This window comes from Microcaecilia unicolor, chromosome 4 (assembly GCF_901765095.1).
Source record: "Microcaecilia unicolor chromosome 4, aMicUni1.1, whole genome shotgun sequence".
In the NCBI taxonomy this organism is placed as follows: Eukaryota; Metazoa; Chordata; class Amphibia; order Gymnophiona; family Siphonopidae; genus Microcaecilia; species Microcaecilia unicolor.
Window position 1 is genome coordinate 146,348,804 of NC_044034.1, and position 13,378 is coordinate 146,362,181.

The 13,378-nt window shown below is 42.5% G+C and overlaps 1 protein-coding gene across 1 annotated transcript; it reads right to left on the bottom strand.

Annotated features, from left to right (window-relative positions):
- Positions 1-233: 233 nt before the first annotated feature.
- LOC115469635 lies at positions 234-12,287 on the bottom strand. The gene is given in 7 exon segments (XM_030202429.1): positions 234-347; positions 9,402-10,129; positions 10,227-10,780; positions 11,211-11,843; positions 11,845-11,915; positions 11,917-12,227; positions 12,230-12,287. Coding segments are annotated over 7 exon segments (2,469 nt in total).
- Positions 12,288-13,378: the final 1,091 nt, after the last annotated feature.

Below are 13,378 nucleotides of genomic sequence, written 5' to 3' on the forward strand. Positions count from 1 at the left end.
ATCCTAACCTGAGTGCCAAAGGATAGGAGACAGATGAAGGGGAGAGGGATGGTGGAGGAGTAAGGGGTCTCGTTCCACCGGACACAGAAGGGTCAACACTCGGCCTGACCAGGACGTGGTCGCCCAGCCTGGAACTGCAGGCCCAATCACACACTTTCACACACAACAAGAAACCCTCCCGTACGGTTTCTTCGCCCAAGCCTAGTGAGGTTCCGGGACCTAGCCCGTATTATTCACTGGCTAAGAGGGTGATCAATCCTCTTCTTCGGCCCTTTACCGAGCCGGTCACTACGTTGAGTATACTCGCCTGTCCGTCGTCTCAGCAGGCCGCGTCGTCGTACGCGTCTCTCCGGAGAGAAAAAGGGGAAAAAATGAGAAAGCTGTTTTGTCGGAGCCACACAGTCCCACTTGCAGCCGGCCGGAATTGATCGGCCCTCCCGCCGTGAGGTGGACGCTGAAGTCAGCGGTGGCCACTAACCACCTTCCCGGCCGGGGGAGTCGGTGAACCGATCCGCCTGCAGTGGGAGGGGAAAGAATATAATCCGATTTCCCTTTCTACTCCTGTCCCATCTGGGTCGCCAATGTAACGGGTCCGAAAATCAGGAGGCGAAAGACAAATTGGTTCCAAAACAAAACAACCTTTATTGCTAGCAATTCACACAGCACCGAGTACAATCTCAGAATACTGTGTGTCGGGCGTCATCTGACACTCGTTCTTATACAGATTATTAGTCATGCGCATAAAACGCATCATACGTCACACACACATGCGCAGTACAGGCACATGCGCAATACATTAGTAGTTCTGTAGTTCTCACAGAGAAAAGATACGTCAGTTTCATAGCTTTCATAGAAATTGTTACTTTGCAAGAAATGTAACTTATTGCAGTGTTCCAGCACATCTACACAATACAGCCTTTCTTCATGGATCACGAGACTGGGTTGGCAGAGCCAGCTGCCTTCCATACAACCCTAAATTGCTGACTACTACAATTTGTTATCTAGCTGCTAGTTAACAAATACATACTACTAGTAAAAGTCTAAACTGCACAGGTTTTGGTCTTAGTCTAGGCTCATTATATGTAAGGCACAAAAGGTCCAGAGCATTAATAAAGTATGGCTAAAAGGCCAAACACAGAGGTAGAGTCCATAAGTATAAATCCATCAGTAGGCACAAAATATGAGATTGTTCTGGTGGTCAGTAGTAAGCATAGTATTCGAGTAGTATCCGGCGTTCCACTCCTTCAGGGGCGGGTCTGGGGGGTGGACGGTAGGCATGTTGTACACTAATAGGTTAATGCAGTTACTTCACTGTATACTAATTGTAACGGGGGTAGGAATTAAAAGGGAAAAAAAATACTTACCTGGGGTCCGTTTTGGGGGCTCCGGGGCTATTTTTATGGCTGGAGGGCGTCCGGGTGCCTGGAGAGGAGAGCAGAAGTGCTGCAGGGAGCAGCAGCATTTTTTTTGCCCGTTCTGGGAGGGAGTGCCAGATTTTTCGGACTCCCGGGAGCGAATGAGCGCGTTCCCGGGAGTGGGGTGATGTCTTGGGTGGCTGGCATTTCGGGCCTGGGGATGTGGAGCGAGGGAAAAGAGGATTCGGGCTATATTTCGGGCCCGTTTTCTGTTTGGGACGCTGGGAGGAGCGAGCGCCGTCAGAAGACGTCGAGGGATCGTCTGGTGTGTGCATGAGGCGGCGCGCCTCATGCACACATCGCGAACGCGCGTTTTTCCGTTTAGGCCGAAGCCGGGGCCTAAATTTTGGGCCCGGCTTCGGAGCTTTTATTTTTGCATCCGGTTTTGCGGGGAAGACGTCGAGGACCGGAACCGAAGGTAGGGGTCGTGTGAGGGGAAAATCCCGGTCAAGGTAAGGGGTCTTTTGACCCGAAATTTTAATGTATTTATTTTTAAAATGTGTAAATTTGGTTTTTTATTTTTAAAAAATCAGAGATTTGTTTAATTTAAATTCTGTTTTTGGATTTAGGGTTAGGGAATTTTTTTGGATTTTTGTAGTACTTTAGTTTTTCAATTTTTGTATTTTAAATAGGAGTTTTTGACAGGAGTGCGTTTTATAGGGTTAGGAAAGGGTTCATTTTTTAAATTCGACAGGGTAGGTCCGGGAGGGGAGTTTGAAATTTTTGGGATAGTTTTTAATTGGATTTGGGAATTTTAGAGGGGTCTGGGATAGTTTGTTTGAAGGCGGACGTCAGAATTTGGGATTTTTAAAATTGGAAACAGGGATGGATAGGGAATGGGGAGTTTAATTTTTGGGTGAAGTTTGGGGTGATTTGAGAAAATTTTAAGGTGATTTTAGTTAATTAGTATGATTTTCCATTAAAGTCTATGGGGTTTTATTTTTTTAAAATGGAGCTGTAGCAGCGCTGGCCAACATTCCGCAGGTCAGCTCAGCCAGCTTGGAATGTTTAAAAGGGATAGTGATTGGCTGAGCTGGTCTCGGAATGGCAAGCCAGCGCTGGTCTCCCTGGAAACGGTTGTTGAGGCAGTTGGTCAGAAGGTGTTGGTCAGTCAAGGAGAGAGGTGTGTGGTGTGTGAGGGGAGAGAGTGGAAGGTGTTTGAAGGGTAAAAGTGGAGGAATTTGAGAAATTTTGAAGGTAAAAATAATTAGAGAATAGTGTTTTATTGAGGGGGTTATAGTGGTTTATTGGGGAAGTTTGGTTAAAATTTATTAAGTTTAGGAAATAGGATTAATAGTAACTGGGTTTGTTAGGGGTGCGGGGTGTGAGTTATATAAGGGGGTGTTTGGGAATATAGTAGGGGTGTAATAGTTAAGGAATTTTTGGAATTTAAAATAGTTTTTTTTAGGAGTTAAGTGTTAAATTACTGAAGTGGTTAGAAAACAATATAGAAGTATGAATGGAATGTAAAGTGATATAAAGTATTGTGAAAGAGTAGTGAAAGTGCCTAGGACCGGCCAACACTATTACACTAGGGTTAGTTAAGGAAAGAAAAAATAGTTAGAAAAGGAGAAGACCTGAGAGATAGGGACAAACTATACTTATTTTAATTTTAATAATCAGAGGAACCACAGTGTAAAATCTTCCTAGCAGGCAGAATTTCTCCCGTTACCCAGAGCAGACAGGGTTTTCTCTCCATTTACTTTGTTTTGAGGGGAGGTTTAGGAGGAAGACCAGCTGTGCATTTAAGAAAATCTACAAGGGCCCCGGCGCAAGAAAGATTTCACCGGCACGCTTGGAACTAAAGGAATTGAGACCTCGACAGCTAAGTGACTTAGATACTGGGACTGAGTATCAAGGGGAAAGTGGGTGCTACTTACTTTAAAGGGGAAAAAGGGGAAAAGAGAGAAGAGAAAAAAATCCAAATCAAATACTTACCTGTTCCTGAAGGGGGGGGGAAGGAAAGGAGACGTTTCCTGCAAAACATAAAGGGGAACACAAAGTATCAAATTCCGGAGAAACATCTTTTGGGAGAGTACAAAGAATTGTTAACAGGGGAAAGATTTAGTGAAAACAAAACCATTATACTTATCTGATGTCTGTTCTGATTCTGCTGTAAGAATACCTGGAAAGAGAAAAGAAGCGAGTTTATATTTCTTTTTAAAAGAAAAGGGTGATTCATGTACATAAATTGTGGGATCCTTGTATAATTTTGTAAGTTGTCTTTAATTTACTTTGAAGTTGAATTTAAAATAAATACCCAGTTATTGCATTGAAAAGAACTCTGTGGCTGATTGAGTTGTGTGGGAGCCCAAAAGGGAGAATCCTAAATTTAGTTTCATTTTCCTCTTCCATTCTTAGAGAGTGGAAGACGAGGATAGTGATTCTAACACATTTCCGGTAACTTATAGTGTGCTCGCATCCAGGCCCGATTACAAACATCTGATTTTGGGGTGGGCACACAGTTACAGCTGAGGTGCCGGAAGTGCCGGTTAGATAATCAATTAGTTTGTGGTTAACATGTGAGCCCTTACCTTACTGCCTACAAAATAGGGGTTCATGCACTACTGGCAATGCGCTAATGGAAAAATTAGCACGTGGCCATTAATAGAAAAGCTCAGAAATTTGCCCATTTTACCCATGTGGGGAAAAATGGTCTTGGCGCATGGGAATGACCTGCATAAGTATGTGCTAAGGCCACTTTTTACGACTTAGGTATCATTCCCACAAGTATGTGGCCAGATATGTGTATACATGACTTCTTATAGAATGCTAACTGTGCACAAGTAATCACTTTGGTATCAAGATGTGCTCATTGCCAGTGGGCATACGTATGTGTGGGGTATTGAGCACAGCATGGCTGATACACACAAGTACATGCATAAATTCTAAAATACTACAATTTATGTGTGAACTTACAAAATACAGCAGACACCTCCCCCCCAACTATAGGACTGATGTAAATATCTGCACCAGCATTAGAGATGCAGTTAGGTGACATAAATAAAACAGTCACACTGGGCTAGATTCTATATAAGGCACATGAAAAATCTACACAGTAAAAAAAATACACCTAGGTGTATTCTTTAAAGTATACCTAAATTTTATAAACTAGGCTTAAATTTCCGCATCATATATAGAATACGCTGAGTGCCTCTCCAAGTAGCCAAATTTGGTCATATCCATTTAAGCCATGTTTTACGTGGAGTAAATCCTGACGCCTATATTAGGCGCAGAGCAGGTGTATTCTATAATAATGTGCATACATTTTAGAAATGCTCATTCCATGCCCATAACCACGCCCCCTTTTCAACTGTGCAACTCGGAATTTACATGCACCACACTACAGAATACACTCAGGGAACCTTTTACTAAGCCACGGCAAAAAGTGGTCTATGGCAATGTGAGCGTATCTTTTGGGCGCATGCTAGGCCATTTTTTGCCATGTTCTGGAAAAAGGGCTTTTTTTAAAGGGCAATAAAATGGACGGGGCAAAATAAAAACCAGTGCGTGTCCATTTTCGACCTGAGACCTTACCACCACCCTTTGACAGCAGTAGGGTCTTATGTGCTACCTGGCCAGTAGGCATGCAGCGCGTGGCCACTACCATTTACTGCCGGTTAAGTGCCATGTGGTGGAAAATAGAAAATATTTTCTACTGCATGCTTTTGGCGTGCGCCAAATTCAGAATTACTGCCCGGGGCACATGGTAGCAGGGTGGTAATGCTGATTTGGAACGTGCTGGACATGCATAGGCCCTTATGCGCCTTTGTAAAAGGGCCCCTTAGTAAGTTGTGCATATAAATCTTAATGCCAATTAGTTCTAATTGCTTGTTAGCATCCAATTGACAGCGCTGATTAGTTACAAACATTGTTATAAAATATGCTTCGATTTCCGCACGGAAATTAAGGTGCCATATATAGAATTTGGGGGACAGTTTCTTTATAAAAGTGTCCCTGCTCGTGGTCCCCTGTTATGAAATTACCTTTTTAGAGGGTAACTTTATAAAACCTTTTTCATGCATTAAAACCTTTTAATACACATAAAAGGATTTTAATAAAATTATCCCAGGGGTTATGTGAGTAAAAGTACACATGGTGAGAAGAAAGTGCATGGTTTAATCCAACATTCATGAAAGTGTTGTCCAGGAGCGGAGTTTGGGTGGAACCCGGACGGACTCATTATTTATACATGTGGCTTCAAAACTACTGAACCTTTTTACTAAAGGGTGTTAGAGCCTGGGCTTAGCGTGCCTTAACACAGGACCTTCCCCCACACTAAGCCCAGATTAAACAGGGCTGTATTTAGGGCTTTTCTAGTTTTTATGTTTTTGCACGTCTCACACTAATCTTTATGTTACTGTATGGGACTTGTGAAAAATGAATGCAGGAGTATTTACGGCCTCCTATTTAGGAAGCACTAACTGAGCATCCACTAATTCAAATGTACAAGCAGGTTAATGCATCCACATCCATTCCCTGCCCACGGCTCACCCTTCCCAAAAATATATGTAAAAAAATAACATGCAGTTAGTGTGCAAAAAAGGGGATATTATTGCAAAATGCTTTAATGTGTTTAGTGGTAAGCATTTTCTTGCACATTAACCCCCATATTCTATATAGTGCGCCTAGAGATGCGCACCAAAATCCCTGCAGATTCTATACCTATGTGCATAACTTAATTGGTTTAACAAGCTAATTAGCGTTAATAACAGCACTTAAGCAATAATGAGCACTACAAGGGGCATTTTCGAAAGAGAAGGGCGCCCATCTTCCGACACAAATCGGGAGATGGGCGTCCTTCTCTCAGGGTCGACCAAATCGGCATAATCGAAAGCCGATTTTGGGCGTCCTCAACTGCAGTCTGTCACGGGGATGACCAAAGTTCACGGGGGTGTGTCAGAGGCGTAGCGAAGGCGGGACTGGGGTGTGCTTAAGAGATGGGTGTCCTCGGCCGATAATGGAAAAAGAAGGGCGTCCCTGACGAGCATTTGATAGACTTTACTTGGTCCATTTTTTTTCACAACCAAGACTCAAAAAGGTGCCCAAACTGACCAGATGACCACTGGAGGGAATAAGGGATGACCTCCCCTTACTCCCCCAGTGGTCACCAACCCCCTCCCACCCTAAAAAAAAAGTTAAATTTTTTTTTTGCCAGCCTCTATGCCAGCCTCAAATGTCATACCCAGCTCAATCACAGCAGTATGGAGGATCCTGGAGCAGTTTTAGAGGGTGCAGTGCACTTCAGGCAGGCGGACCCAGGCCCATCCTCCCCTACCTGTTACACTTGTGCTGGTACATGTGAGCCCTTTAAAACCCACCTGAAACCCACTGTACCCACATGTAGGTGCCCCCCTTCACCTCTTAGGGCTATGGTAGTGGTGTACAGTTGTGGGGAGTGGGTTTGGGGAGGGGTTTGGGGTGCTCAGCACCCAAGGTAAGGGAGTTATGCATCTGGGAGCAATTTGTGAAGTCCACTGCGGTGCCCCCTAGGGTGCCCGGTTGGTGTCCTGGCATGTCAGGGGGACCAGTGCACTATGAATGCTGGCTCCTCCCACGACCAAATGCCTTGGATTTTGTCATTTTTGAGATGGGCGTCCTCGCTTTCCATTATTGCCGAAAACCGGGGACGACCATCTCCCGCCTTCACCACACCTTTGATAAGCCCAGTGGTATGCTGGTAAATGTTTAACAACAGGTTCTCTCCCCGGTCCCCCTCTGCGCCCCCCCCCCCAAATTGCAGAGCTGGCTATAGCTGGGGAGAGAGCCTAGGGGGTGGGGGTGGCAATGCATTCCTCCAGGAAAAAAAAATTAAATGATCCCAGGTTCCAATCTAATTCGTGTTTAATGTGCGATAAAATGCCATAAATAAGTAAATAAATATAAACTTTTAATGTTGAGCACCTGATTCTCAAAGTGAACATATTCGAAACACTATAATGAAAATAAAATGATTTTTTTCTACCTTTGTTGTCTGGTGACTGTTTTTCTGATCATGCTAGCCCAGTATCCGATTCTGCTGCTATCTGTCATCATAAGTCCGTTTCCAGGGCTTCCTTTCCATTTATTTCTTTCCTTTCCTCCTTTCTTCTTCATTTCTGGTCCTCAGCTTCTGCCTATTTTCTTCATCCATGTGCAGTTTTTCTCCTCTCTTCCTTTCCCCTCAACTCATCTCCTTCCTCACTCTTCCCTCCCCTCCATCCATGTCCAGCATTTCTTCTCTTTCCCCTCTTCTCCCCTGCCCTCCATCCACCCATGTCCAGCAGTGACCCTCCTCTCCTCTCCCCTGCCCTGCATGCACCCATACCCAGGCAGTGACCCTCCTCTCCCCTGCCCTCCATCCACCCATGTCCAGCAGTGACCCTCCTCTCCCCTGCCCTCCATCCACCCATGTCCAGCAGTGACCCTCCTCTCCCCTGCCCTGAATGCACCCATGTCCAGCAGTGACCCTCATCTCCCCTGCCCTGCATGCACCCACCCATACCCATCAGCAACCCTCCTCTCCTCTGCCCTGCATGCACCTATACCCAGGCAGTGACCCTCCTCTCCCCTGCCCTCCATCCACCCATGTCCAGCAGTGACCCTCCCCTCCCCTTCATCCACCCATGTCCAGCAGTGACCCTCCTCTCCCCTGCATGCACCCATACCCGCATCAACCCTTCTCTTCCCTCATCCACAAATGCCCAGCGACTCCCTTCTGTCCCCTGCCACCCTCTCCCGAGTTGTCAGTGAATTCTCCTCCCTCCCTCCGGATCCAGTCCCTCACCGACTCCTTGTTCTTCTAATTCTTTGGGGCAGGCACTTGCCTGCCCGCTGCCAGCTGACTCTCGTCTCTCCCCCGCTGCCGATTTGCGTTTCAAAATGGCCGCCGAGACTTCAGCAGAAGTCTCGCAAGGCTGCCTCTGGAAGTCTCGGCGGCCATTTTTAAAGCACGAATCAGCAGCGGGGGAGAGTCAGCTGGCAGCGGGCAGGCAAGAATTAGAAGAACAAGGAATCGGTGAGTGGGACCGGATCCGGAGGGAGGGAGGAGAGCCAGAGCCTGCTCGCAAGTCGGTAGAAAGATTAACAACCGGCTCTTGCGAGCCGGCTCTAGCACACCACTGGATACGCCCCTTTGAGATTTGGACGGGTTTCGAGTATATCGATTTGGACGTCTTTGGGAGATGGACGTCCATGTTCCATTTTATGTCGAAAGATGGACGTCCATCTCTTTCGAAAATGAGCCTGTTGATATATCAACTTATTTAGCAATATCAATGTAGTTAAAAATAATCAATAGCACAAAACAAATTTGAATACAAAACACTACCCTTCTATTGGTTTTCTATAGTCGCTTTTTTCCATGATTGGCTATTAATGTTTTTCAATTGGCTATTTTACCTGGCTGCCATGTTTTCAGAGTTGGAATGATCAGGTTGAGAAGTATGGACCAGAGCTGAATTATGTATGCAATATTAACTGCTTAATTCTCTTTTATTTTTAGGGCAGACAGTTCAAAACATGATCATGTCAGTGCTACTGTGAAACTTATGGCATTTTGCCTTAAGGTGTCTTTCAGTGGTCCTGCTACTACAAAGCTAAATTATTTGGAAACTAGTAAAAAAGGCTTGTTTCTAAAAACCAATGAAACGGGCGCTAGCAAGGTTATCATCTAATGGCGATTATGTTTTTAAGGGAGCTGTTAGGAAGAATGTGCTATGATGATAAAGAATAACTGGGAAGGGTATAAAATGAGTGATATGGACCAAGGCTTTGACATGTGGATTGTTTTCTTTTTTTTTTTTTTTAGTCTTTGTGTTTTGTTTTAATTTTTATTTATAGTATATTTCCTAAAAGCTAAAGAGTACGCAGAAATTTAAAAATTTTTATTAGAAATATAATGCTTGTTTACATTTGCAAGGTTTCTTTATAAACAATATTTTTAGTGAAAACTTTGTTACATTGAGGGAAAAGCTTTCCTTGTTCAGGACCGTATACGACTTTTACAATTGCATCAGAAGAGTTTCGAACTCTTGAAAATGCTACATAAAGTTGGCCATGTGTAAACACTGGTTCTGGTAGGAAAATGGCAACTTTTTCAAATGTTTGTCCTTGTGACTTGTTAATTGTCATTGCAAAAGCCAATTTCACAGGAAATTGTTTTCGACGTAATGTAAATGGGAGGTCAGTGTTAGATGGTGTTAGTTCAATACGTGGGATAAAAACAGTACTCCCTGCAGTTGACCCAGTGATTACTTGACTAATAATGAGGTTAGTTCTCAAGTCTTTCACTATTAAGCGAGTTCCGTTACATAAACCTCGTTTGGTATTTAAATTCCTGAGTAGGATAATTATGGCTCCAATTTTTAAATGCAGTTTGTGGCAAGGCATGCCAGTTGGAGTTTGTTCATGAAGGAATTCTACAGGATATAACTGATGTTCCTCATCATTGGAGTCATGAATGGATTCCAAACTTAAATAAGTAATTGTCTCACATTCTAAAATATTTCGAACAGCCTCATTTATCTTGTCAACATGTGCATTTTTGGGGCAAAGAATAGCCTTTTTAGCAAAGTTGTAAACAGTATCTGCGGTAATTTTTTCTCCAAAAACGGCATTAACTATATTGCCGTCACAAATGTGCTTCTGTGGGATTTCAATAATATCTTTGAAACTGTCTGGACATGGAAGATTTCCATCTGCTAAAGTAATAAGCCAGTTGTTGTAATCTGTGTCTACAGAGTGGACATTGTTGTTTAATTTTAGTATTTCAATTTTTTTTCCATTGTTTATTTAACTTAATTCTGGCTTCAATAATATGAGCTTGATCACCGTGTGGTACCACTGGTAGAGTTTGTTGAAAATCTCCACCAAGGAGAAGAACTTTCCTGCCAAATGGTTTCTGATTGTTCATGATGTCTTTGAGGATTCTATCTACAGCAGTAAATGCCATACTGGGTGCCGTGGAAGTTGACTCATCCCAAATAAGGATTTTAACATCTCTAATGATGGAAGCATCATTTGATGTCAATCTGATACTTGATGTTGATGTTTCCAGTAGAGGAACAGGTAACTTAAACTGTGAATGATCAGTTCGTCCACCTGGAAGGAGATTTGAAGCAATTCCTGTAAAAGTAACAGGTAGTTCAATTCCTCCATCTCCTCGGATGGAGCTCAGGATAGTATTATACGTATACATTTTTCCACTTCCAGCAGGACCGTCTAGGAAGAAGCACGTGTGGGTTATGTTTTTTGTATTGCAGGCAGAAAGTATAGTATGAAATGCTTCCCTTTGCTCATTATTTAGTTTTTCTACCATTTGTTCAGCTTTCTGCTTTTCATCTCCAACATTGAAGGCAAGTTTAGGATCTTCTATTCTGGGATGACTGTTGGTAAACCAATGTGTTCAAGTTTTTTGCCATGTGTAGTCAGAATGGCTTGGATTTTCTGAAGGCACAATTGTTCACAAATCGAGCAATCACCTTCGCAACCATGGATGTGTTGAAAATCTTGTGTCATATTAAGTTTGTATTTTTGGAAAATTTGGAAAGCATTTGATGGTACAGCAAAAACACAAATGTATGCAAAAAGGTGTCTGATTTGCCGTGGCATGCTGCATGTGAGTGCATCGTCTAAGGTGTTCTCCCACAGAGCTTCATCATCAATGAGCCCCATTTTCTTGGCTGCATCTTGAAATTTATTATAAAGAACACATGCAACTGTTTTTAAGTCTTCAAAGGACTTAGCCCCTGGTTTGTGTAGTAGAATTAGCCTTAAACAGTAACGCTCAGGGTCTGCTGAAAATGAACTGCATACATTCTCCCAATTGTTTTGTCATGTCCTGCTTTTCTACGCTTCCACTTTCGTTCTCTTTTGTTGAAAGTATAGTACATAGGAATATCTACATACAAAATGGTCTTTGGAGGATTGTCTTCTGCATTAAGTTTAAACCACACTGTTAAAGTGGTGTCCCTGGTTCTGGCTCTTTGTACTGCAGCCTCAACTTCGTTAGGGTGAAAAACAATGCTTTCTTGATCTGGTAAGTGTATTTCCAATCTCTGGATAGTATGTAATTGGTGATGCATTTCAAAACCGTTTAATCGCCATGCAGCTTCAGGAGCACTAACATATCTAGAGTCAGTAAACGTTTTAATTTCATCATGTTGTAAAGTTTGGTGCTCTGTAATAACCACATTGGCACAGTCGTGTCCTTTATAGACATATTTAAAGAAGTACTTGACACTTTTAATAGATGCACATACTTCCACATTTATATGGGAATTGTACTTTAAAAGTAAGTAAGGGTTATAAGGGACTACCCAACTGTTATTAATGAATTTTCCATTTAAGAGTGTACCGACGCCGTTATCCCTTCTGCGGTATTTAGGATATCCATCACAGTTCTCAATAGTTTCATTTTGGAATGGTTTTGGAAACTGTTTAGAGCATGCAGGGATAATTTAAGTTATGGTCACTGCATGGACCATGTATCATATGTTTAGCAACTGTTGCATGGAGACGAAGAAAAGTTGTTTATTTCAGGAATTTCAGCACATACGATTTTGTCAATTATGTCCTTTCTTTTCGGCTTGTGTTCCTCTTCCATGATTATTAATATATGAGTGTAAGGTAAACCACGCTTTTGAAATTCAATGACATGAATTTTTGCAAGAGGGACACCAAGTATAGGTTTTTTGCATATATCGTGTAGTAACTCTTTTAGTTTTAAATGAAACACCCTTGCCAATAAGTCAGGTCGAAACTCTGGTGCCTGACCTTTTTTTAGATTTTGAGTAATTTCTTCCCATCTTGGGTTGCAGGTCATAGTAATTATAGATCTGGCTTGCCATATTTGTGAACTATTGCCATTGCATCCTGAAAATTTTGATACATATTTCTTGGGCTGCCAGCAAATGATGATGATGGTAAAATAAATGCCTGGCCAGGTGTAAGTCCTCCATTTGCAGCTTCACTTGCAAGGTGGTCCCCATTAACCCAGAGTATTTCTCAACTCTTAACAGTTTTTGATTTTGTCGAATATAATTAAGTCTGTTTGCCTCTGTTTTAATATATGCATCCACAAAATATTGTTGCGTTAGTTTTCCTGCACTAAGAAAAGGATTGAATTTGTCTCTTATTGCCAAACGGTGCCCACAGTACTGCATTTGCGTAACTCTTAGTCTTGGGTTGTTTGATTTGCGATGGAGGTGCATTATACATTTTGGTTTTTTAGACAAAGGAATATGTATCCCCCAGCTCTGATCTCCATATGGAAAGAGTAATGAATATACCATTGGTTCTAGATTGGGGTCCAACACACTGATTATCTCAGTTTTATTTTCTTCATTTGGCTTGTTTCGGTAATGTATTATCAGATCTTTATGTATGGGAGGTTCCCCATCTGTATTTTGAAAAATGAAAGCCACCTCATTGGCTCTAGGGGCACTGAATCGTTTTGAATCATTTTTGCGATCTTGAACAATGGCCATTGAAACTGTTGGAGGTTCTATTCTTCTTCGTTGTGTTTCACATATGCATTCATTTTCTACTTCATACAGCATCTTGCATGCATCTGGAAATGGATTTTCCCGTGCCATAAAATCGCTTGTCTCATTAATGTATGGTTGATGTGTGCATTTGTTGAGATTCGTAGTCTCTGAACGGCTGCTTCATCAGGATCAAGAATATACAATTGAGCAAATTGTCTTTGATTGTCATTTTGAGGATGTAGTGCTGCTGTTCTATGGTAAACAGAACCAATAATCTGAAAACAATAAGGGCCATATCCGGGTGGTGGTGCAATGTTAGCTCCCATGGAGGCAAAAGCTAAGGAACTATTAATGGACCTAATGTTTTGTACAAAATTCTTTGAATATTCATGTTCCCTGGAGAGAATCTGTTGTATTAATTCATTGTACCTAATTCCTGGAAGTTGTACTTTGCCCTTACTACAACATTGTGTAAATAGGTTGTCAGAAGGTGTG